Source organism: Pocillopora verrucosa, chromosome 5 (assembly GCF_036669915.1).
Source record: "Pocillopora verrucosa isolate sample1 chromosome 5, ASM3666991v2, whole genome shotgun sequence".
Classification (NCBI taxonomy): Eukaryota; Metazoa; Cnidaria; class Anthozoa; order Scleractinia; family Pocilloporidae; genus Pocillopora; species Pocillopora verrucosa.
Window position 1 is genome coordinate 6,475,665 of NC_089316.1, and position 25,642 is coordinate 6,501,306.

At 38.9% G+C, this 25,642-nt stretch overlaps 3 protein-coding genes across 7 annotated transcripts; all 3 read right to left on the reverse strand.

Moving 5' to 3' along the window:
* Positions 1-220: 220 nt before the first annotated feature.
* On the reverse strand, positions 221-11,447 carry LOC131777856 (accumulation-associated protein-like). 4 transcript variants are annotated; one of them, XM_066166687.1, is made up of 7 exons: positions 11,158-11,446; positions 6,875-6,940; positions 4,972-5,286; positions 3,572-3,709; positions 2,462-2,678; positions 2,028-2,260; positions 221-1,715 (listed from the first exon to the last, which is right to left on the reverse strand). In XM_066166687.1, the coding sequence occupies exons 1-7, from the start codon at positions 11,302-11,304 to the stop codon at positions 1,605-1,607; spliced, it is 1,227 nt and encodes a 408-aa protein (XP_066022784.1). In that variant the 5' UTR covers positions 11,305-11,446; the 3' UTR covers positions 221-1,604. The 4 variants fall into 4 exon arrangements, with proteins under 4 accessions (XP_066022784.1, XP_058950194.2, XP_066022785.1 ...); XM_059094211.2 differs by having other exon boundaries at positions 2,028-2,678; positions 11,158-11,447; XM_066166688.1 differs by having other exon boundaries at positions 222-1,715; positions 2,028-2,678; positions 10,822-11,301.
* Positions 11,448-11,599: 152 nt separating this feature from the next.
* On the reverse strand, positions 11,600-15,695 carry LOC131777873 (uncharacterized). The gene is made up of 3 exons (XM_066166691.1): positions 15,350-15,695; positions 14,484-15,217; positions 11,600-13,869 (listed from the first exon to the last, which is right to left on the reverse strand). Exons 1-3 carry the CDS (start codon positions 15,693-15,695, stop codon positions 12,871-12,873), a joined length of 2,079 nt encoding a protein of 692 aa, XP_066022788.1. The 3' UTR covers positions 11,600-12,870.
* A 21-nt stretch (positions 15,696-15,716) lies between these two features.
* Positions 15,717-25,583, reverse strand: LOC131777874 (uncharacterized). Of its 2 annotated transcripts, none has more exons than XM_066166690.1 (6): positions 25,362-25,583; positions 21,352-21,417; positions 19,365-19,694; positions 18,224-18,358; positions 17,170-17,499; positions 15,717-16,715 (listed from the first exon to the last, which is right to left on the reverse strand). In XM_066166690.1, the coding sequence occupies exons 1-6, from the start codon at positions 25,509-25,511 to the stop codon at positions 16,605-16,607; spliced, it is 1,122 nt and encodes a 373-aa protein (XP_066022787.1). In that variant the 5' UTR covers positions 25,512-25,583; the 3' UTR covers positions 15,717-16,604. The 2 variants fall into 2 exon arrangements, with proteins under 2 accessions (XP_066022787.1, XP_066022786.1); XM_066166689.1 differs by having other exon boundaries at positions 17,032-17,499.
* Positions 25,584-25,642: the final 59 nt, after the last annotated feature.

A 25,642-nucleotide genomic window follows, 5' to 3' on the forward strand; every position in this document is an offset into this window, starting at 1 on the left:
CGTGGGAGGGGGGGGGGGGGTAACTTAACTTGTGAACATTGATCTGTTACGATTCACTGAACCAAATTTACAGCCTCTCATAAGCATTACTCTGATCGTGATTACTTTGCTTTTATTTTTGAAGACTTGTTCATAGAGCGCTCTACCATACGGAAATAGCAGAAAGAGATAGGAAACTTCACACTGGCTCAAAGCAAGAGTTAGCAATATGCGGTTGATTTTTGTACTTTATCTGGGCTTGGGTTTCCAAATCCTGTGAACACCACCATAGGTTTGCCTGTGTGTCATAAAACCATTCGTTGCCGTAGCAAATTAAACCTGTTTTATAACGTTTTTTTTTTTATTAGAGAACTTTGTTTTATTTCAGGTGCATATCGGGCTACAACAAATATTCGCGTCCACTAATGCAAAACGACAATTCTAAACTGTAATGATATTTTCATTACGATACGGATCAATTTAGGCATCTTGAATGTGTTATTTAGACTAACGTTATAACATCTTCTTGTGCGCAAACTTTAGGCGTGCCTACTAATGATAATAAGACTAGGAGGGGTTCGATTCGGTCTGTAATCATACGTTGAGTGATTAACAACATCAGTCGACCAAAAAGCGGGAGCTCGATTTGTTTTTTACAAGTCTTGAGATTCTCTTCCTCGAGGTCAATAACAATCTAGTGAAGTAACCCTCAGCAAAATAGTTCATGTACTCCACTTTAAAAAGCCATTTGAAGATGTAGGTTTGATCGTGTAGTCTAGTCGTCTAAGTGAGGGTAGTCCTGAGAAGCAGGATGGATCAAAAGCCTCATTCACACTTCAGTTTAAACAATACAGTGCTACATCTAAATCATCATTTCCTGATAAAAGGCAAATCTGGCACATTATTACTACCTCTATCTTCACGAACATCAAAGCTGAAATATACCCCTACAAATTAATAAAGAGATTGCAAGCTGTCATATCTCTGTTCAGTAAGAGATTGCAGATGACGTCATAATGTGGTAAGATCCAAAAAGTGGCAAATGAGGCGCAGCCTAGTGTGTCATTGATGTTATTACCACTTGTGACGTCATCTCTCTACCCGTATTTGTTATTAGTAATAAAGAAGAAAAAAGTTGTCAACGGTCACATCCAAAAGTTTATAAAAATGAGCTAATCAAAATGCAGCTGTAATTCAGCTTAGTATATAAACATACATATCTTGGAGGCACAGCTTTATCTTAATCAGGAAATAGATTGGGAATGAGAAGGGTGGGGAGGAGTGGAAGAGGGTGGGGAGGAGTGGAGGAGGGTCGGGAGGAGTGAGGGAAAGAATGTCTTGCTTCTCACAGGCCTCAGCATCTTTGGCTCTTACATGTATCTCCGATTTCTCTATTGAGGATAGTTCACATTTTCACATTTCCACTCCCCCCCTCTTCCAACCCTCATTCAGCTCGCACTTTTCACCCTCTCCTCTCTTATCCTATTGTCCTCTCCAACCTCTCCTCTCCCTTGGTTCCCATTCCTTTCCCATTCTACTGCAAGAGCTCACGAACTCAAAACTTCTAAAGCATGCCCTAATAATACTCTAGATGTAACTGCTGATTCATGTACTGAAATCAGACATTAACCATTTGGATTGGCATCCTCAGATGAGAAAGCTGGTGGTGGTACATTGCCTGACTGTTGAAATGAATATGGTGCTGGCATGTCCTCGTCTGTTACTGCTACAGGAATCTACGGAAATATTAAGCAAGACAATCGATTCTCAGAGATTCTGTTTGGAGAGTTTGCTAAGATCAAGGCTAAAGTGAACAAACAGGCCCCTTCACAACAACACTTATTTAAAAAAACATCGTAGTGTTCTCCACAAATTTCTTATGGTACTGACACACAGAATCTGTTTAACAATAAAGAGCCACTTTAGTTGACCATCATTTCACTTTTTCTCATTTCTGTTTGATCAAGGAGCCAAACTGTGAAGAGAAACTAGATTCTGGTTAGTCCTTAGGGCTGAAGGGTTAAATTAACGTATTCCAGCATAATTACCTGGACTTGCAGAGCTTGATACTGCACTTGGGGGGGAACATCTGAATAGGGTAAAGTCACTGCTCCAGCTGCGTTGGATCCTGAGGGAACAGGCCAGTAAGTGGGTTGCTGAAATGCCACCCCAGGCTGTGCAACCACCCCAGGTTGTGCAATCCCCCCAGGTTGTGACACCACCCTGGGCTGTGCAACCACCCCAGACTGTGCGACCACCCCAGGCTGTGCAACCACCCCAGGCGTTGTAACCACCCCAGGCTGTGCAACCACTCCGGGCTGTGTAACCACCCCTGGCTGTGCCACCACCACTGGCTGTGCCACCACCCCTGGCTGTGCCACCACCCCTGGTTGTGCCAATAGCCCTGGCTGTGCCACTACTCCCCCTGGTTGTGCAACCACCCCAGGCTGTACAACAACACCTGGCTGTGCAACCGCCCCAGGCTGTGCCACCACTCCTGGCTGTCCTACCATCCCCTGCTGAGCCACCACCCCCGGCTGTACCACCAGCCTTGGCTGTGCCACCACCCCAGGCTGTGCAACCACTCCTGGTTGTGCAACTACCCCAGGCTGTGCAAACACTCTAGGCTGTGCAACCACTCCAGGTTGTGCAGCCGCATCAGGTTGTGCAACCACTCCAGGCTGTGCAACCACTCCAGGCTGTCAAATGAATAATGTTGAAATATTTTAGACCTAGAACATTGATAGCATCTAGGGGAAGACTTTCTACAAGTTTTCATACACATGTGGCAAAAAACTCTGAGTCACCCATGTTGAAATAGACACTAGACCTTTGGACTTTGTCCTCTGCCATTAAGTTACAAAGAGCTCACTCAGGCGAATTGGGCCAGTAATAGCTTCATATCTAACAAACTCAAATTTGTCTTTATTTATGCATCAAGCTAAAAAATTCACCATACTGAATGTATAATTGTCAGTAGCGTTAGTTTCACCATGCAAGCATTTTATCCCTTTTCACCATAACATGAGTATGCATATAGTCCATATTGTCCTTACATAATGTTTCCCAAGGTACCTGACAGGGAGAATTTGTTTAACAATCGAGAGCTTCTTCTTTAGTTGGTGATCATTTCCTTTATTCTTTTTACCTTAATGTTTGATCCAGGGGTTATATTGTTGGGAGAAATTAGATGCAAGTCACTCTTAGAATTTCAAATATCAAATTCCTAACATCTGAAATGCCCAAAAAAACACGATAGTAAGAACAATACTAAGACAGACCAAGAGAAAGAATAAGTAACTATGTGTTATGCATCTAAATTACAGCATTCATTCCTCTTTTAAACCTTTCCAAAGTATACAGTCTTACAATCAATGTATTTATGGATAATTTTAGACCAAACTGAATTTCGATAGTAAACACTGCACTGCATGGAATAATGACTAATTTCTTTTTCTGAAAAAAAAAAAAAACTAAACAAGAAAAAAAATTTGACTATTCCGAGTTTAAAGTACTCTGCCTAGAACCTTGTTTTTTCCAAACTTGGATTCGTGTAATTTGTATCAGTATATAATTATTTATATCTAGTTACCTGCTGGAGGAAATACAAAGGTTGCTGGCCTGTTGCTGGGTACCCACCAGCATCGGTCTGCATAAAAACCCCACCCGGCTGTACCCCAGGGTACATGTATTGGGGCTGTACATACACCACTTGCTGGTTGGTCCATGTCTTAATAGTCAAAATAGTTAAAAATCAGATAAATTAAATGTTTACAGTCTAAAATTTATTAAAAATGCTAGCTGTCATTTCACCAGATAAAGTCAATGGAATGCACAAAACCAACCAAAGCCTGTCCACTGTGGACAGGAAAAAATAGTGTCTGTTAAAGGGGAGTTGACTGTATTAACATTCATAACTAAAAATTCCAATAGTCCGTAATATATACTAATTATTATTAATTTTCAATAACCCAGTATTAATAATTTACATTACGAGTATCTGATTGGCCGAAAACAGGTGCATTCTGGTGTAACACAAGTGCAAAGTTGTAACACAAGTGCAAATAACAATTAGGGCATTTGTGCTGCCAGTAAATATATGTCTGTCTCCAGTCTCTTTGATGTTTCTCTCATGTACATTATGAACAAGTAATAACATTATTTTTCTTGCAATTTTTCAAAGAATACAACTTGCACCAATTGCCCTACAGGCTTGTCCAACTTAGTTGTTTATGAAAATTCTACGTGTGCTTATTAACACCAAATTGCATTGAAAATCATGTTATTACCTATACAAATTGTTCATCATGATCATTATTACCACTATATACGTGGCATTGTGTTCACTAAAGAGATATTTGTCCAGTGAACATAATGTTTGTTCCATGATGCAAACAATTTTCTAAGAACTAATTTTCTATAACGCTAGACTGGGCAACTGGACACAAGATTTATAAATTGCAATAAATTAACAATAGCTGGCATCGGACACTAACATATGCACGAATATTTGTCCAGGGACATTATATATCTGTTCCTCGATACCAAGAGTCCTCTGAGAGGGTCGCCATGAGCTTCAAGGAAGAGATAATGCCCAAGGACAAATATAAGGGTATATCTTCGAGCATATATCATCCTCACTGTAACAAAAATGCACTTTCAACGTGAATTGAATTCTAGACGATGGCTTTTATCGTATTGACCATAAGGATTTGTAAATTGAGGAGTATCAGTTGGGTTATATATTCTAGGATATTCCCCAGTTTTAGCCAGGGCATATTTGATCACATGATGTATTTATAACAATTGCGTGTAGGCAAAAAAAAATTGATGGATTATAATTGAATAGTTCTCAGTTTTAGCCCCACAAAAAACCAACCGTAAGTATGCAAAAATATTTGATGCAATATAAATAAAAAAAAGTATTAACAACAAATAATATTAAGAAAACTTTTAACGTTAGCAACTGAACTGTTGGTGGTAATTACTTACTGTGTTCCCAGGTGCTGGTGATTTACAACACACTGCCCTGCAACAATAGATGGATGACGCAAGGGCCAAGAACAACTCAACCAAGGAGAAAATGAGGAGACAAGAACCTAAACCTGCCACATTTTCTGCTGTAGATCTACGAAAGTTATACCACCGATAGCAATCATAATAAGAGTAATACTTGTAGTCGCCTCTATAATAACGGCTACATAAATTCTTCATTTCGGAGTAACTTGCAAGAGTAATGCAGTAACAGACGAACATTGCTCCTGAGAAGACACAACCTGTAATGGAGAAACCCATAAAACATCCAATCTGTTGATAAAAACACATCACACAATTCAATTAGAATTCAAAGTCGACCATCTCCTAATAAATGTACATGAACGAAATGTGTTGAATCTCACACCAATCTTTTTTTATTAACAATAATTATAATAAAAATAATAATAATTATGAAGCGGACATTCCACGAGGTGGCTCTTCCTGTCCACTATCTCCAGGTTGTGGTTTTGTGGAGGGCGGGAAATCGGAAGACTCAGGGAAAAAAAACCCTCGGAACAACAACGAGAACCATTAACAAACTCCACCCACATGTGACGGCAGGTCCAGGAATCAAACCCCACCCATAGCAGTATGAGGGCGAGCACTCTCACCACTGCACCATACTTGTTCCCCCATTTAATTCAATCTGTAAGAACTGTCAATTCCTTGAAAAAACCTAAGGGGAGAGGTGAGGGGTGCTCAACTCCAGGTCCTTCAGATAGGGACTTGTTATAGAGGTTGGGTTAATTATTAAAATCTTATAGAGAGCCAAAATGCCTGCCTTTTTTTACTCAAAATTGCCTGTTAGCTTAAAAAAGAATAACATATCTTGTTAAACAGGAAAACCACGTACTCTTTTTCAAAATCTTAGTCTAAAAATTTGTCCAGTCGTTCCCCCCTCAAATTAATTTCAATCTGATAACTTATTCCTTAAACAGTTACCTTAATTTTATGTTTATTTAATAGGCTTGCACGAGAGTTATTATGGGCTGGGAAGTTTAATTCAGAAATATTCTGGATATTTATCTTGTGAATTTTGCAAACCTATAGAAAACGTATATTATTAGTTTGCTAATTTAGTCGTTTCTGTTGTTGCTTTTTTTTCCTTTCTTTCTTTCTACCTTCATGTTCGACAAATTCATCAAATTACTGTTAGTCTTTGAAGATGTCTTAGAAACATCGAAGATAAATGCTGTAAATGGGGGCAGGGGAAGGGGAGTTCATCCCACTTCTCCACCATACTAAGGGTAGCCATAGATAATCTGGGCCTCGATTATTGGTATCTTTTAACTGCAACAGCTATTATTATAATTATCATAATTATCATTATAAGTTGTAGTATTACTATCATTATTATCCAGATTTGCTAATCTCTGGTCTCATTTAACAAGAATATTAATATTAAAATAACTTTCAAGATCCATACCATTTTTTCCATCAGACAAAGCACACAAGTACATTAGCACATGATGCAGTTTTAAAAACTGTTGAATGTTTGAGTAAGTGTATAACATGGCTGAAAAGGCAAAACGAGGTTGACATAATTCTAAAACTAATGCAGTTTCAAAGAATGATGGAACAAGTTGTGGGCACACTGTAGCTACTTGAAACAAACTGATCTACATCAACATTTTAGACCATGTAAATCAATGTTGGATAACTTTTAGCAGAGGGTAACAGTTCGAGGATGTACCTTCCCTCTTGCCTAATGTATTGATGTTCTTTTAAGCCATTCAATTAAACTTTTGGTTCAATAATCAAATAATCGGGGTGCTTTTATGTGATAAGCTGGTGTGTATTGAAGAAAAAGATACAGAAATAACAATTAAAAAATTCCTTAAATAGTCCAGTTACTCACCAAACACTTGTTTGGCCTTGAATCATCTCTTGCTCCGATGTATCCCAAAATTCCTGTGATGAAAACCTACAATACAAACCAGCAGAAAGATCTCTCAAATAATTCCTTTCTTACTATGAAATAATAACATATTAAGTATTCTTTTCAGTCTCAATGATAGAATTTTTCACATTTTGCTGGCCTTAAATATACGATTCACATCTATTCAAACAAGCTCAGAAAACTCCACCAACTGAAGGGGTGGAGGTTTCGAAAATATAATTTTTCGCGACCCCATACTTGTCACGAGGCAGTACCCCATAAAAATGTGACCCCATCCAGTGGCACATCCCCATTAGCCTATTACAATGCTGACTACCCCAATGGGATTTTTACTGACAGTGACCTATATATCATATATTGGGTGTATTCTCTGTTGTGTTATTGCGCAGGGCATTTATATTCGATGTTTCGGCTTTTTTAAAAACATTTTTTGAAAAATGTTTGATTTGTTTGACTGTCTTGCAATTTTTGATGCTACAGTAACTATAGAATATTGGCCAACGAGTCACATTAATAGTGCAAGATATATATGTTACTGGCCATATAGTGAGGTCAACATGGCTGAATATTGGCTAAGTTCCTTTTTTGCATATTATGAACTGAGACGAAGTCCAGGTCCATCAAAGTCCAAACAAAATATCGGTTAATATCAAGCCATCTTAACAGAGCAAGCTTGCATAGTCAATAAAGGATTTATATAGAGCAAAAAGATTTGCTTTACAAGGAATCAAGAATAACATGTTTTAATTTTGAGGGCCAGGAAAGAAAGCCAACTGTGTTTGTAGTACAGTAAACCGACAAGACTTGTTATGATTTCTTTACTTTGACAGTCGTCTACCGCTTTTGTCTGCCAAAATTGTCCAAAAATTATGAACTTTGTAAGTACGCTCCACGCAATCATTTTCTTGCTCTAGATCTAAGTAGGCAATCCCAGCAAGCAAATGAGCCCGTTTTGCCTGCTTGGGTAGCCAAGCAGAACACAGGATTCGCTACATAGTGCCCAGTCAGAAGCTGCCAACAATGTAATAAAATTCTATATTAGATTAATCTTATCACGTAACTTTCCATTTAACTCGGTGGGGTCACAGTATTGATATCAAAATCAAACTAAAGTGTTGGTACTGTACTTGGTATCAGATTGATTCGTTTAAACCGGATCCACCCATCCCAGGCGATGTACTCTTTCTCATTGTGTTGCATTATGGTCGTACAAGAAAAAGTAACTCATTTGCAACCTGTTGCCGTGGAGTGAACATCTTTGATGATAACTAAAATAGCGTGATTATACCTGAATTGTAAAGGGGATTCACTGTCTGTTACAATTCCTTCGAAAGTTAAAAAGTGTTAACAGGCCTGCAAAACTCTTGTCATTCCTCTGTGATTAATTTGTTTTTGGGAGGCACATTACTGACGAGATTCGGAAAAAATCTAAATTGCAGTCTTGCCTAAGTAAAGAATCTACAGAAATGGCAGAATGCAGTTACAGTCACAGCCGATGGCTATGTGAATAACATCAAATTCAGAAATTAGATTCCTAGACGCAGGTACTTAACAGGGAATTGACTCGTGACACATTAATGCACTACAAAGAGACAGAGACATTCTAATACACAAACTTCATCTACATGGCATCCATACAGGATTCGTAAAAGGAAGCAGTGATACGCCTGCTAAGGACAAATGTTTCACGCTCTTGTTTAATGAAAACGTATAGAATTTTAAATTATGCTTAAAGAATAGAGGATACCCAGATGACAGTTTGAGACACATATCTCGGGAGTTACTAGATATCCTAGTGAGAGCTTAACTTTGAAGGCAGAAGATTTAAAAGGGCTAGCAAATGACAGGAGTCGCAAAGGCCCGTCAACACTTTTTAACGGTCAACAGCCTTTTTTTGCTTTCCGGCTGAGCCGGAAATCATTGAGCCCTAATCATTGGTTAAGTGACTCCTTTTATTGCTCTGATTTAACTCAACAGTTCTTCATTCAACAATCAAAATAGTAGATTTACCATAAAATAATCGCGGTTAGTTAATTTTCTTTTACTACAGAAAGTAGATTTACAACACGACTGAGTATAGTGGATACGAAATTTCGTTACAATAACATTATGCTATGTCACGTAAGACACTCTAGCTATACACAGTAATAGGCCTTTTCGCTGCTGTAACCGATCTCAAACACAGGCACTTAAAATACATAAAACAAGAGTACCGTGGGAGAGCGTTTGATCAGAGCTTTGATCAAAGCGACCATCCAAATCTTTGGATAAATAAAGACTTGATCAGACAACGACGTACATCAAATTTGACCTTCTCGAAAATTGGTCTGAAATTACATACTGAGGGGGCATTAAGGCCCATTAGAAACCGCAAAACCGTAGATAAAATCATCCAAAACCGAAAAACCGAAAAAAAAATTTGATCAAAACCGAAAACCGCATGCAAAACTGTCAAAATCGATACATTTTCACATCCCAGTTATTAAAACCCTAATCGATCCGATACATTGGTGACAAATGGAACATACAGAGTAAACTATACTAATTTCATGACAGGATTCATGAATACCATGAACCTGGCACTCGTATCTTCTAGTATCTGCTTAAATTAGTAGCTGCACTCTCGAGGACCTCGAGCGTGGTCTCTGCGGACTCAGCAGCTGGTAATAGAGCCTAATTAAATTCAGGAAATTCGCACAAAAGTCCTCGATGGAATTACAATTTTGCAGTCGCAAAAAGCTAGAGCTCTGGAAAGTTTCATCGAATATCCTTAATCTAACATTTCTATTTGCGAACTAAGACCTGAAAGTTTGGAGATTCTATTGGAATGTTTAATCAATCAGTCACGTGTGGCCTGTAACTTTGTCTTCAACTTCGAGGTGGCGTTGATAAAGAAACTCTGGCGATGATCCGTGCTTAGCCGTACCCTACCTGTAGCCGCACCCTCCCCTCCCCCCCACCTTAGGGGAGGGGAAGAGCACAGCAACGTGTAGGCTACCTAGGGATCCCTGCGATATTTCAATTGTAATTGTAGCGTAATTGCCGCTCAGATCGAAGAGAAACCGGAACTCAAATAGGTCTAATTGGAAAAACCGAAAACCGCATCTGATATCAAATCCTAAAACCCGTTAGTATTTTTCGCGAAAACCGAAAACCGAAAACCAAATGCTAAAAAACGGAAAATCTGCAAACCGTAATGAACACCAAAACCGAAAAGCCCAAGTCTTTTGGCACAAAAATGGAAAACCGATCTAAAAAATAGCCAAAACCACAAAACCGAAAATCCCATTGCCCCCCTCCATACTTAAACATAGTGATTCCGTTTGTCCGACTAAATGGAGCGACTAAATATGCGACAAATGCGATTGGAAAATACTTCAACACATTCAAAATAAGTCAAATTTCATTCACCTATGGCGAAGGGAAAAGGAACAGCCTAACTTTTACGGAATGTTCAGTCAATTCCGCTTGCACGGCAATATTGAAAATAACGCAACCACAATGCAACGTAATCAGAGTGCACACACCTATCCTTTCATTGATTTATTTTAAACGCCTTCTATTTGGTCATTTCTGCACTAAAACCAATTTGCTTCTCATTAATAATAGATTGGTAAGACTTCTGCACCGCCTCATTCAATTGGAAAACAAATCCCCAGTTCAAAATACAATCTATACTTCCCGCCATTATTTTTTTTATCCTAGAACTGTTTGCATATTAATTTATGGGGCTGTGATATTAGATTTTATGGAAAGTAGTGCCATCTTAAATCATCAAGCGCTTGTGAAACCGTAAGTTCATATTGAACCTGCTACAAAACGGTCAAATATATAACTCCAGTCGAAAGAGCGTGCAACAAAATACCTATTATCTTGATCTTTTGCCAAAAAAAAAATATACATACCCTATCATGAAAGCCACGTCGCGCGTCAGGACAGAAACGCCAAGGAAGGACGTCGATTAAAAAATGCACTTCAGCATAACGTATTTAAGCAGCTTTGAGTTCCAAATGGAAATAAATTAATTTGCCGTCGCGGTTTCCGCTTGCAGACGACGCAAATTTTTGTGATTCCACGTTGTCATTTTGCGGAGCACGGCTATGAAATGAGCATAGTTTTAAAAGGCATATGCTGGCTATTGTTCTGCCCATTAGATCTTTTGTTCTGCCACGTCCTCATTGTCGTTACCGTCTCGGTTTGCTTAAGGTCTCTATTATTCGACCAAGCTGGTCGAAACTTACCCAAACACCAACCCAGACGCCAAAAGCAATGTACGAAGTCCAGTGTTCAGCAACGAAAATACTTGTTATTCCAAATACGAACATCACAGCCCCAAACACCATCTGTGTGATGGCCAACCTTCGCAAAATAGTTCCTCTATACACCATGACTGTAACCAAATTGGCGACAAATCAAACATTCAATCATACGCCGAGAAATTCAAAGCTTCAAAATCCCTTTTCGGGCAACCTGAGGGCATTTGACTGTAGTCAGTGCCCAGGGATGGCAAATGTAACCCTTGCCTGAGTGGGATGGGGAATTTGATCCGGCGGTGTTGATTCTTCCCAGCGGGATAAACGTTTTACATTTTAACGTGGTTTAACCTTTTAACTGCCACGAGTGATCAAGACAGAATTTCTCTTTACAATACCATCACAATATCAGTCAGATGAGCAATGAGTATAAAGTTAAACATCAATTTATTGATAATTAGTTGATCCAATACTAAATTCTCTGAACTAACACTATATGAATTGTATGGTCGACAGTAAGGAGAATTACAAATTTGATCCGGGAGTTAAAGGGTTAATTCACTTTGGCGAGCAAACAAAAAAAAAGAAACAGCATGTTTAATATTTATTGTTTTAATATGTAATTTTACATCTACATGTTACGGCTACTAAGTTATTACTATGGGGCCAACCCTACAAAACTGAACAAATTTAAAATAATTCACAAAATTAGAAAAGTCTATTTAAACCTATAACTTAAGTATTACCATGGTCAAAATACTTAAAAACAGTTACCGATCACTTTGCCGACATATTGACTCGATAAAAACCAACTTGCATATAACAGCATTCACCTTGCCGGCAACTACTATCAACTCGCCGTCACTAATTTATTTCATTTAAAAGCACTTTGAAAACAAAAACAAATTATACCTGGGGCCTTTAATAACGAAATGAAAAGTTTTGAATGAAAACTTGCTGGCACTAAATATTATCATAATAAAGTTCAGATATAACGCGCGCTGTCATTGGTTGAATAAGCGTGCTCTATAAGAGTATTAAAACACTCGACTAAGTCTCGTGTTTCTCACAACACTTCTTTCGTTCTCTGGTCGCATCCTGCGCAGAGCACAAACAAGGCCTCTCTATTTTTTAATTATACTCGCTTTGATAATTGTGTAAATGTTCTTTTTGAAAAAGTAAAATCAGAGCCTGTTTGAAAAATGTGTAAAATAGGTAAATACAACATCTAAGCTATAATAAATACTTTCGAGAACAATAAGCGAGGTTAACTTGACTCTAAGTAAACTCTGACTGAATCTCAATCTTGGATTGAGCTATCTAATCTCAAACTGTTTCTGGAAATCCTGGGACTTTGAAAACTGCCTGCTTAATTAAGGGTGACTGCTTGATACGGAGCTGCTTAAAACAGGTTCGCCTGAAAAGATTAACTCCTCAAAACTTCAACACTTTTCAGTCAAACTGAATTTTGCTCAATAGGTTTGTAGTATGTTATGTCTCAAATATTTGTGGCAAATTCGGAGCTGTTAGCACAAATACATCCTGAGAAATTTAAGGGGGCACCCAAATAATCATGAAAAACCCATATTTGCAGGAAATGTGATTTAAAAGGAAATGTTATGGAAACATGGGTTCAAGTTAGCTTTTACAATAAAAACACAGTGTGTTGGTAGAACTGCTTTAAAAGAAATATCCCTAAAGTTATTTTTTGGTCTTCTGAGTAGTTTTCCTCTTTTTGGGTCCATTACAAGGTTCTATTTCTCCAAAAGCTCCAGCTGCATAAGTTACACCCTCGCCACGAATCCTTAGATCTTCATTATGCTGTTTAGCCTGTCTCCTGGCAACTCTGTATTTCTTGTACTGATCTTGCACTCTCTTCTCTGCTTGTTTAATTCTCTCTGAATCCCTTCTCCTAGCTTCCATTTTGGCAGTATCACTCACAGTGAGCCCAACCTTCTCCATGATAGCATGTTTCGCGGAGGCACCACCACTGAAATGTAAGGCAGCTGACAAAGCAGCCAGCTGCACTCTCCTTCTGCCATGCCACTTGTGTTTGGGACATTTGTTCCATACCAGGGAGTTGATGGACTCATTAGCATTCTGGGTATAGCCAGGCAAGCACCTTGCAAGAAGGGCAGAATCTGTGAGCCTGTCATAAATCTTGCAAAGATGTTCCTCAAACACCTTGTCAAGATGGTGTGGCTTGTTAGGGCAAGGGAGCCCTTTCTTGTATTTACACCATGAATTTGGTGGACAAAACTGGTGCCTTTCTTTATTGGGTAGCTTCAAGCAGTGGAACAATCCAGCCAGAATCTCAGTTTTCATAGTCTGCACAGCTTGGTCCCTCTCTTCAGTGGTTGTAATTTCTCTTTTTACATTGTCACGAATTGCCTTGCCATAATTCTTTTTCAGTTTTTCTATAGCAGCCTTTGTCAGTCTTCCATTTCTTCCATGCATTGGTTTTCCATCACTCAATTTCACTGAGGATTTTTGAAATTCATACAGTGCTTTTCCAAGTCGCTTTTGAACGTGTCCAATGCAGTCTAATTTCATGACCCGGTCACAGCCTGCAGTTCCAGCCAGGTGATCCTCTTCCCACTTCTTAAAATCTTCTGAAGCTTTCCAGGTAATGTACTCTTGATCATTGTTTTGTAGATTTTCATAATGGTGACAAGTGTCACAGGCACCATAAATGCTCCGGTATCCGGTTAGATCGCTCCATGGTTAGATCGCTCCAAGTCAGATCGCTCCATACCGAAGTCAGATCGCTCCACTCGAAAGTTAGTTCGCTCCATCAAATAAGTTATTTCGCTCCATACATAAGTTACTTCGCTCCATGTAGAAACCTAATACACTAACTTACTTCTGATCTACTTCTGATGATGTGTATTGCGTCTTGCGATCGGTCGAACTACCGATGTTGGAACAAGTGTTTCAGTGTGTAATGAACGTAGAAAACTAATAACCTAACTTACTTCTGATCTTTGTAGTTTATAGTTGATGATGTTGCTTGCGATCAAGTTGCTGAAATATAAAGTGATCGACGATTCGTTCACTTGAACCCACCAAAGCGAATTACCAATGATGAAATAAGTGTTTCAGTGTGTAATAAATGATGAAATTTCCCTTATCCTTCTGTCTTTTATCAACCTTCCACGTTAGTTTTCTTCATGGAGCGAAGTAACTTATGTATGGAGCGAAGTAACTTATTTGATGGAGCGAACTAACTTTCGAGTGGAGCGATCTGACTTCGGTATGGAGCGATCTGACTTGGAGCGATCTAACCATGGAGCGATCTAACCGTAAACCTAAATGCTCCATATAGAATTATATGCTTTTGAGTCCCCATCAGAAATCATCCATGTGTACCTGATAAAGCCCTGCTCACTTCTTCCCCATATCCTTTTGGCACATTCCATCTCCATACTTGAGCTGGAGCCTTTATAAGAGCCTTCACAATGATGAGTCTGGCGCCACTGTTCAAACTGGTCTTCAGTCAGACTTGACTTCTTTTGTGAGCACACACTACAGGTTTTTGAGATAACTTCAAGGTCCAACACTTTGCCGGTTGCAGCAGAAATAACAAATCCAACACAGTGATTGGCAGTATAACCTCGTTTTGACCAGGAGCCATCAAAACTTACAGGGATACTAATTATCATTTGATCATTAGCATCAGTGATGCATTCTTCTTGTATAGCCTGCATTCTTGCCTCAGCCCTGTTTTTGGCTAGTTGCTCCTCTAATATCTCCTCGTGGGCCTTGAGTAGTGCCTCTTCGTGCTCATACCAAGTTGAGAGCGAAATACTGAATGGCATATTAAGCATTTCACACAGCTTGGCAATTCCCTCTTTTCCAACTCCCATCTCAAATGTGCCATACACTATTCGTCGGTTCAGATCTTTACCTTGAATTGTCCTTGGAGTGGTATCATTGGAGGGGTGATCACCAGTAGCAAGGAACTCTGTCATGCCACAGTCACACTTGACAAAGACTGAATTGCTTATTCCCATTCTGTTTACAGTGCTCTCTAACACTTCAACTTTACCTAAATGAGAAATTAGAGGAAACGATCTATTAATTTTCTAGTTTAAATCCAGATAAATTAGTGGATCATGGACTTGGTTTCAAATTTTCCGGCATAATAAGTGACACTGTGCAAAAATTTCAACAGGCTCACCTGAGGCACATGGTCCATGTGTATGTACTCTGTTTACAAACTTCCTTAGACTTTCCATTGATACCAGGCGATATCCTTCAGCAATTTCCAGATCATCTGGAATACTTTCATCCCACAGAGACGTATCAATAGCACAAGCGCCGATTTTTCGCGCAGAAACCGGGATTGCAGGCGGTGGAATCATTTTGCTTACCACGTCATCTTCACCGACGAACGTGATATTTACCCTTCGTTCGCTCGTTGCGCTTGCCGCTCTTTTCGCTTGTTTTTGAACTCCTTTGAACCCTTTACGCTTTCTTGAAATTCCCTGCTTTAAAACAGACTGCTTTTTCCCTAGCTTCGGCATAATTTAACCCTTTATAAACTGAATCAATAAACTGTGAAATGCTACGCATAGATCAACAAAAGTGACTTAGACAAAATTCGTTAGAGCTCCTTGTAACTCAGTAACCAGGCCTCAAAAGTAACTTCTAGGAATCTGGAATGAACTACGGTCTGTTTCCAAACTCAGGACCGTGGAACAGCGTTAACGCCTCAAAAATAATTCGGGAAAAAGGCTCTTGTTTTGAATTGGTTACCATGGCAACGGAAAAACAACGTTCAAAGAAGGCCACTTTTTGACTCTGCAAAGTAATTTATGTAAAAACAAGCAACATATTCAAAATCTAGATAGAGTCAAGTAAATATTTTTCCAAAAAAAATTTGGGCGAAAAATTTTTCAATTTTACCAAATTTCAACCAGAGGGCCCCCTTAAAACAGGTTCGCCTGTAATAAAAGAACTCCCAAACACAAACTTTCTAAGGTAATATTCAATTGAACTACAAAGGTCTCCAGATGTACATGTGGCCGCTCGTTCATGAAATGACATCAGGCACTTATTATTTCGATTGGCAACTGCAGAAGAGAAAGCTGGTGGTGGTACATTGGCTGTCTGTGCTAATGAGAATAGGGTGGTGGCATGTCTTCATCCTTTTGAGCCGTAGGTATCTACGGAAATATTTAGCGAGACCATCTGTTTTTACAAATTCTGATTTTGGAGGTTGATCATGAATTCATGAGGTTCACCTAACTAAGGTCAACGCAATTTGACCTAAATTAGATTAAGCACAATTATATCACAAATAATTTCACTCTTCTCCCCTGGTTCCCATTCCTTTCCCATTCTACTACGAGAGCTCACGAACTCAAAACTTCTAAAGTATGCCCTAATTATACTCCAGATGTAACTGCTGATTCATGTACTGAAATCAGACATTAACTATTTGGATTGGCATCCTCAGATGAGAAAGCTGGTGGTGGTACATTCCCTGACTGCACAAATGAATATGGTGCTGGCATGTCCTCGTCTGTTACTGCTACAGGAATCTACGGAAATATTAAGTAAGACAATCGATTCTCAGAGATTCTGTTTGGAGAGTTTGCTAAGATCAAGGCAATTCTAAAGTGAACAAACAGGCCACTTCACAACAACACCCATTTAAAAAAAATCGTAGTGTTCTCCACTCATTTCTTATGGTACTGACACACAGAATCTGATTAACAACAAAAAGCCTCTTTAGTTGGCCATCATTTCATTTTTTCTCATTTCTGTTTGATTAAGTAGCGAAACTGTGAAGAGAAACTAGATTCTGGTTAGTCCTTAGGGCTAAAGGCTGACACTCATGTATTCCAGCATGATTACCTGGACTTGCAGAGCTTGATTCTGCACTTGGGGGGGAACATCAGAATAAGGCAAAGTCACTGCTCCAGCTGCGTTGGATCCTGAGGGAACAGGCCAGTAAGTGGGTTGCTGAAATGCCACCCCAGGCTGTGCAACCACCCCAGGTTGTGCAATCAGCCCAGGCTGTGCAACCACCCCAGACTGTGGGACCACCCCGAGCTGTGCGACAACCCCGGGCTGTGCCACCACCCCTGGCTGTTCAACTACCGCCGGCTGTGTCACCACCCCAGGCTTTGCAACAACCCCAGGCTGTGCAACCACCCAAGGCGGTGCCACCACTCCTGGCTGTCCAACCACCGCCGGCTTTGTCACCACCCCAGGCTGTGCAGCCATCCCTGGCTGTGTAACCACCCCAGGCTGTGCAAACACGCCAGGTTTTGCAACCACTCCAGGTTCAGCAACCGCTCCAGGTTGTGCAACCACGCCAGGCTGTCAAATAAATAATAAAAAATAAAATATTTTAGACCTAGAACATTGTTGACTTCAGAGATCTTGACAGCATATAGGGGAAGACTTTCTGCAATTTTCCAAATCCATGGTACAAAAAACTCTGGGTTACCCATATTGAAATAGACACTAGACCTTGGAGTTTGTCCTCTGCCATTAAGTTACAGAGAGCACACTCAGGTAAACTGGGCCATAAATAGGTTCATATCTAACAAACTCAACTTTTTCTTTATTTATGCATCAAGCTCAAAAATTTACCATACTGAATGTATAATTGTCAGTAGCTTTAGTTTCACCATACCAGCATTTTATCCCTTTACACCAAAACATGAGTATACATATAGTCCATATTGTCCTTACATAATGTTTCCTAAGGTACCTGACAGGGAGAATTTGTTTAACAATCGAGAGCCTCTTTAGTTGCTGACCATTTTCCTTATTATTTTTACCTTAATGTGGGATTCAGGGGTTATATTGTAGGGAGAAATTAGCTGCAAGTCACTCTTAGAATTTCAAATATAAAATTCATAATATCTGAAAAAAAAATGCCAATGGAATAATCACTAATTTGTTTTGGGAAAAACAAACTAAACCAGGAAAAAACATTTGACTATTCCAAGTTTAAAGTATTCTGCCTAGAACTTTGTTTGTCCAAACTTGGATTCATGTAATTTTTATCAGTACATAATTATTTATATCTAGTTACCTGCTGGAGGACATGCGAAGGTTGCTGGCCTGTTGCTGGGTATCCCTGTGGCACCACACCAGCATCAGTCTGCATTAAAACCCCACCCGGCTGTACCCCAGGGTACATGTATTGAGGCTGTACATACACCACTTGCTGGTTGGTCCATGTATTAATATTCAAAATAGTTAAAAATCAGATAGATTAAATGTTTAAAGTCTAAAATTCATCAAAAATGCTAGCTGTCATTTCACCAGATAAAGTCAATGGAATGCACAAAACCATTTACTAGGTATAGGTTTACAACAAAGCCAGTGTGAACAGGAAAAGATAGTTTGTCTGTTAAAGGGAAGTTTACTCTATTAACATTCAAAACTAAAAATTCCAATAGTCCATAATATATACTTATTATTATAAATGTCAGTAACCTAGTGTAAATAATGTACATGAAAAAATTACGCGTGTCTTTACCTATACAAATTGTTCATCATGATCATTATTACCACTATATACGTGGGATTGTGTTCACTAAAGAGATATTATTCTGGTGAATATAATGTTTGTTCCATGATGCAAGCAACTTTCTAAGAACTAATTTTCTATAAAGCTAGACTGGGAAACTAGACACAAGATTTGAAAATTGCAATAAATTATCAATGGCTGCCATCAGGCACTAAAATATGCACGAATATTTGTCCAGGGACATTATATATCTATTCCTCGATGCGAAGAGTCTTCTTAGAGAGTCGCGATGAGCTTCAAGGAACAGATAATGTCCAAGGACAAACATAAGGGTATATCTTCGAGCGTATATCATCCTCACTGTAACGGTAGCAAAATGCACTTTCAACGTGAATTCAATTTTAAGCGAAAGCTTTTATCGTATTGATCATAGGGATTTGTAAATTGAGGAATATCAGTTGGGCTATATATCCCAGGATACTCCCCAGTTTTAGCCAGGGCATATTTGATCACATGATGTATTTAGAAAAATTGCGCGCGGGCAAAAAAATTGATGGGTTATAATATTGAATAGTTCTCAGTTTTTGTGAAACGACCTGTAAGTATGCAAAAATATTTGATGCAATATATGTATAAAAATTATATTGGCAACAAATGATTTCAAGATAGCTTTAAACATTATCAACTGGTAATTACTTACTGTGTCCTCAACTGCTGCTGAGTTACAACACACTGCCATGCAACAATAGATGGATGACGCAAGGGCCAAGAACAACTCAACCAAGGATAAAATAAGGAGAAAAGAGCCTAAACCCGCCACCTTTTCTGCTGTATCTCTATCAAAGCCATGCCTCAAATAGCAATCATCGTACTCGGTAGAGTAATAATTGTAGCCGCCTCTAGAATAAGTCTCATAACGGTTACATAAATTCTTCATTTCGGAGTAGCTTGCAAGAGTAATGCAATTGTAGATGATCATTGCTCCTGAGAAGGCACAAAATGTAATGGAGAAACCCATAAAACATCCAATCTGTTGATAAAAACACATTACACAATTCAATTAAAATTCAAAGTTGACCATCTCCTGGTAAATGTACATGAACTAAATGTGTTCTCTTTAAATGTGAGTCTCATACCAATCTTTTTTATTAATAATAATGATGGTAATGGTAATAATAATTATGGTTATGCAGCGGACATTCCACGAGGTGGCTCTTCCTGTCCACTGTTTCCAAGTTGTGGTATTGTGGTGTTGTGGAGGGAGGAAAATCGGAATACTCAGGGAGAAAATCCCCTCGGAACAACAACGAGAACCAATAACAAACTCCACTCACATGTGACGGCAGGTCCAGGAATCAAACCCCACCCATAGCAGTATGAGGGCGAGCACTCTCACCACTGCACCATACTTGTTCCCCCATTTAATTCAATTTGTAAGAACCGTCAATTCCTTGAAAAAACCCAAGGGGAGAGGTGAGGGGTGCTCAACTCCAGGGCTTACAGATAGGGACTCGTTATAGAGGTTGGGTTGATTATTAAAATCTTATAGAGAACCAAAATGCCAGCCGTTTTTTACTCAAAATTGTCTTAGCCTAAAAAAGAATAACACAACTTGTTAAACAGGAAAAACCACACACTCTTTTTCAAAATCCTAGCCTAAAAATTTGTCCAGTCGCTCCCCCTCAAATAATTAGTTTAATTTCTATCTGATAACTTATTCCTTACCAGTTACCTTTAATTTATGTTTATTTAATAGGCTTGCACGAGAGTTATTATGGTCTGGAAAGTTTAATTCAGAAATATTCATGATATTTATCATGTGAATTTTGCAAACCTGAAGGAGACGTGTATTATTAGTTTGGTAGTTTAGTCGTTTCTGTAGTTCCTTTTTTTTTCCTTTCTTTCTTTCTTCCTTCATGTTTGACAAATTTATCAAATTACTGTTAGTCTTTGAAGATGTCCTAGAAACATCGAAGATAAATGCTGTAAATGGGGGCAGGGGAAGGGGAGTTCATCCCACTTCTCCCCTTTACTAAGGGCAGCCCTAGATAATCTGGGCCTCGATTATTGGTATCTTTTAATTGTAACAGCTATTATTATAATTGTAATAATAATAATAATAATAGTAATTATTATTATTATTATTATCAGTATAACTATTATAATTATCCAGACTTGCTAATCTCTAGTCCCATATAATAAGAATATTAATACTAAAATAACATTCAAGATCCATACCATTTTTTCCATCAAACAAGCACACAAGTACATAAGCACATGTTGCATTTTTAAAAACTGTTGAATGTTTGAGCAAGTGTATAAAATAGCTGAAAAGGCGAAACAAGGCTGACATAATTCTAAAACTAATGCAGTTTCAAAGAATGATGAAACTAGTGGTGGGCACACACTGTAGCCGCTCGAAACAAACTGATTTACATCAGAATTTTAGACCATGTAAGTCGTTGTTGGATAACTTTTAACAGAGGTTAACAGTTTATGTACAATGAATCCTCGAGGATGGACCTTCCTTCTTGTCTAATATATTCATGTTCTTTTAAGCCATTCAATTAAATTTTTGGCTTAATAATCCAATAATCGAGGTGCTTTCGTATAATAAGGTAGTGTGTATTGAAGAAAGAGATAAAGAAATAATAACAAAAAATTCCTTAAAAAGCGCAGTAACTCACCAAACACCTGTTTGGGTTGAAATAATCTCTTACTCCTTGGTACCCCAAAATTCCTGTGCTAAAAACCTACAATACAAAGAAGCAGAAAGATCTTTCAAATAATTCCTTTCTTACTATAAAATAAGAAAATATTAAATATTCTTTGAGGCTAAATGATAAATTTTTCATATTTTGCCGGCCTTAAATATACGATTCACATCTATTCAAACAAGCTCAGAAAACTCCACCAACTGAAGTGGTGGAGCTTTCGAAAAGATAATTCGGGATTTTCGCGACCCCATATTTATCACTTTGGATCATGTTTATCAACCTTTTAATTAGGTAATCCTTAGAGAGCCATGTGATGATGCCAAAGATCGACCAAAATTTCTCTTCCTCCAAGATCCGAAAAAAGTGGGATCGACCCCATTCAAGTAACTATTTGGGAAATGTAACCCCATTGCAATCAATCTAGTCATAAAAATGTGATCCCATTCAGTGACACATCCCCATTGGCCTGTCACGAGGCAGTACTCCATAAAAATGTGACCCTACCTAGTGGCACATTTCTATTGGCCTATCACAAGGCAGTACCTCATAAAAATGTGACCTCATCCAGTGGCACATCCCCATTAGTCTATCACAAGGCAGTACCTCATAAAAATGGGACCCCATTAAGTGGCACATCTCCATTAGTCCATCACAAGGCAGTACCCCATAAAAATGTGACCCCATCCAGTGGCACATCTCCATTGGTCTATCACAAGGTCGTACCCTATAAAAACGTGACCCCCATCCAGTAACACATCCCAATTAGCCCATCAAAAGGCAGTACCCCATAAAAATTGACCCCCATCCAGTGGCACATCTCTATTAGCCTATCACGAGGCAATACTCCTTGAAAATGTGACCCCATCCAGTGGCACATCCCCATTAGCGTATCACGAGGCAGACTACCCCAATGGGATTTTTACTGACAGTGATCTTGAGGCGAATGATTCTTCATGAGGAAGTTTTGATCGATGAGGAGATTTTTCGTTTCCTGCTGCTATCTATGCTCTAGTGTGGTCTACTTAGCTAACGATATTTTTTCGACGTTGTTCTATTTGAAAATTTGGAAGGAGATGACATTTATCCGATGTTTTGTTGCTGTTATTGTTGCGCAGGGCATTGTTTTTTTTAAACACCGATTAAAAAATGTTTGATTTGTTTCACTGTCTCGTAATTTTTTATGCTACCATAGAATGTTCGACAACAAGCAGCATTCATAGTGCAAGATATGTGTTTTATTGGCCGATAGTAAGATCAACATGGCTGGATATTGACTAAGTTCCTTTTTGCATATTATGAACTGAGACGTCCAGGTCCAGGTTCAGTTCCATCAAAGTCCAAACAAAATATTGGCTAATATCGAGCCATCTTAAAAGATTTGCTTTATTAAGAATCAAGAATGACTTGTTTTAATTTTTAGGGCTAGGAAAGAAAGCCAACTGTGTTTTTAGCGCAGTAAACAGACAAGACTTGTTATGATTTCTTTATTTCGACAGTCTTCTACCGCTTTTGTCTGCCAAAATTGTCCAAAAATTATGAACTTAGTAAGTACGCTCCACGTAATGTTTTTCTTGCTCTAGATCTAAGTAGGCAATCCCAGCAAGCAAGACGGGCCCGTCTTGCCTGCTTGGGTAGCCAATCAGAACACAGGATTCGCTACATAATGCCCAGTCAGAAGCTGCCAGCAATGTAATAAAATTATATATTTGATTAGTCTGAACATTTGACTTTCCATTTAACTCAACGTTGTCACAGTATTGATATCAAAATCAAACAAAATTGTTGGTAGTATACTTGGTATCAGATTGACTCGTTTAAATTGGATCCACCCAACCCAGGCGATGTGCACGTTCTCGTTGTGTTGCATTATGGTCGTAAAAGAAAAAGTAACTTATTTGCATCCTGTTGCCGTGGAGTGAACATCTTTGGTGGTAACGAGAATAGCGTGATTTTACTTGAATTGTATTGGAGATTCACTATCTGTTACAATTCCTTCGAAAGTTAAAAAGTGTTGACGGGCCTGCGCAACTCTTGTCATTCCTCTGTGATTAATTTGTTCTTGGGAGGCACATTACTGACGAGATTCGGAAAAATATAAACTGCAGTCTTGCCTAAGTAAAGAATCTACACATGGCAGCATGCAGTTACAGTCACAGCCGATGGCTGTGTGAATAATATCAAATTCAGGAATTAGATTCCTAGACGCAAGTTTAATTTAACAGGGAATTGACTCTTGACACGTAAATGAACCACAAAGAGACAGAGACCTTCTAAACTCCCTTCTAATACACAAACTTCATCTAATGGCATCGATACAGGATTCGTAAAAAGAAGAAGTATTACGTCTCCTAAGGACAAATTTTTCACGCTCCATGTTTAATGAAAACGTAGAGAGTTTTAAATTACGCTTAAAGAATCACAGGCGGCCCAAGCTCACGTTTCGAGAAAAAGCCAACGATTAATTCATGAACGCGTCACGCTTTGTGTGACTCAGTGTCAAGTTACGAAAGGAACCTGGCTTAAAGATTTAAAAGTGCTAGCAAATGACAGGAGTCGCAAAGGCCCGTCAACACTTTTTAACGGTCAACTGGCCTTTTTCGCTTTCCGGCTGAGCCGGAAATCATTAAGCCTTAATCATTGGTCAAGTGACTCCTTCTGTTGCTCTGATTTAACTCAACAGTTCTTCATTCAGTGATCAAAATAGTCGATTTACCACACAATAATCGTGGTTAGTTAATTTGCTTTTACTACAACACGACTGAGTATAGCGGATAGGAAATGTCCTTACAACAACGTAACGCTAATACACTAGCTAATACACTATATACACTATACTATATACACTTTATACACTATATACACCATATAGCTATGGACAACATTAGGCCTTTTCGCTGCCATAACCGGTCTCAAACGCTAGCACTTAAAACACATAAAACACGAGTACTGTTGGAGAGCGTTTGGTCAGAGATTTTGATCAAAGCGACCATCCAAATCTTTGGATAATTAACTTGAAATTTGACCTTCTCGAAAATTGGTCTCAAATTACATACGTAGACATAGTGATTCCAATTGTCCTTTAAGAGCGACTAAATATGCGACAAATGTGTACGGAAAACACTTCAACACATTCAAAATAAATCAAATTACATTCACCTGTGGCGAAGGGAAAAAGGAACAGCCTAACTTTTACGGAATGTTCAGTCAATTCCGCTTCCGACGCAATATTGAAGATAACACAACCACAATACAACGCAATCAGAGTCCACACACCGCCAAGGCTGAGCCTATCCTTGAATTGATTTGGTCCAAACGCCTTCTATTTGGTCATTTCCGCACTAAAAACAAATTTGCTTCTCAAAATAGATTGGTAAGACTTCCGCGCCTCCTCATTCAATCGGAAGACAAATCCCCAGTCCAAAATACGATCTATGGTCCTCGCTTTTTTCCCTTTATCCAAGAACTGTATGCATAATAATTTATAGGGCTGTGATATTAGATTTTATGGGAAGTAGTGCCTTCTTAAATGACCAAGCACGGGTAAACCGTAAGTTCATATTAAACCTATCGCAAAACAGTCAAATATATCCCTCCAGTCGAAAGAGCGTGCAACAAAATACCTAAAAAAGCCATGTAAGACGTCGATTAAAAATGAATTTCAGTTTGAAAATGGTCGCATGAGTTAAACGTCTCTTGCAGTGCCACAACTCAACTTCAGCATAACACATTTAAGCAGCGTTGAGTTCCAAATGGAAATAAAAATAATTTGCCGTCGCGGTTTCCGCTTGCAGACGACGCAAATTTTTGCGATTCCACGTTGTCATTTTGCAGAGGACGGCTATGAAATAAGCATAGTTTTAAAAGGCATGTGCTGGCTATTGTTCTGCCCATTAGACTTAGAGTTCTGCCACGTCCTCATTGCCGTCGCCGTCTTGGTTTGCTTAGGTCCCTATTATTCGAACAAGCCAGACGAAACTTACCCAGACGCCAACCCCAAGGAGGCCAAAACGAACATAAATAGGCCAGTGTTGAGCAATGGAAAAACTTATTACTCCAAAGACGAACAACGAAGCCCCAAACACCATCTGTGCGATAGCCAACCTACGCAAAGCAGTTTTTCTGTACGCCATGACTGTGATCAAATTGGCGACAAATCGAACATTCAATCAGACGCCGAGAAATTCAAAGCTTCAAAATCCCTTTCCGGGCAACCCGAGGGAATTTGACTATAGTTAGTCCCCGGGGATGGCAAATGTAACCC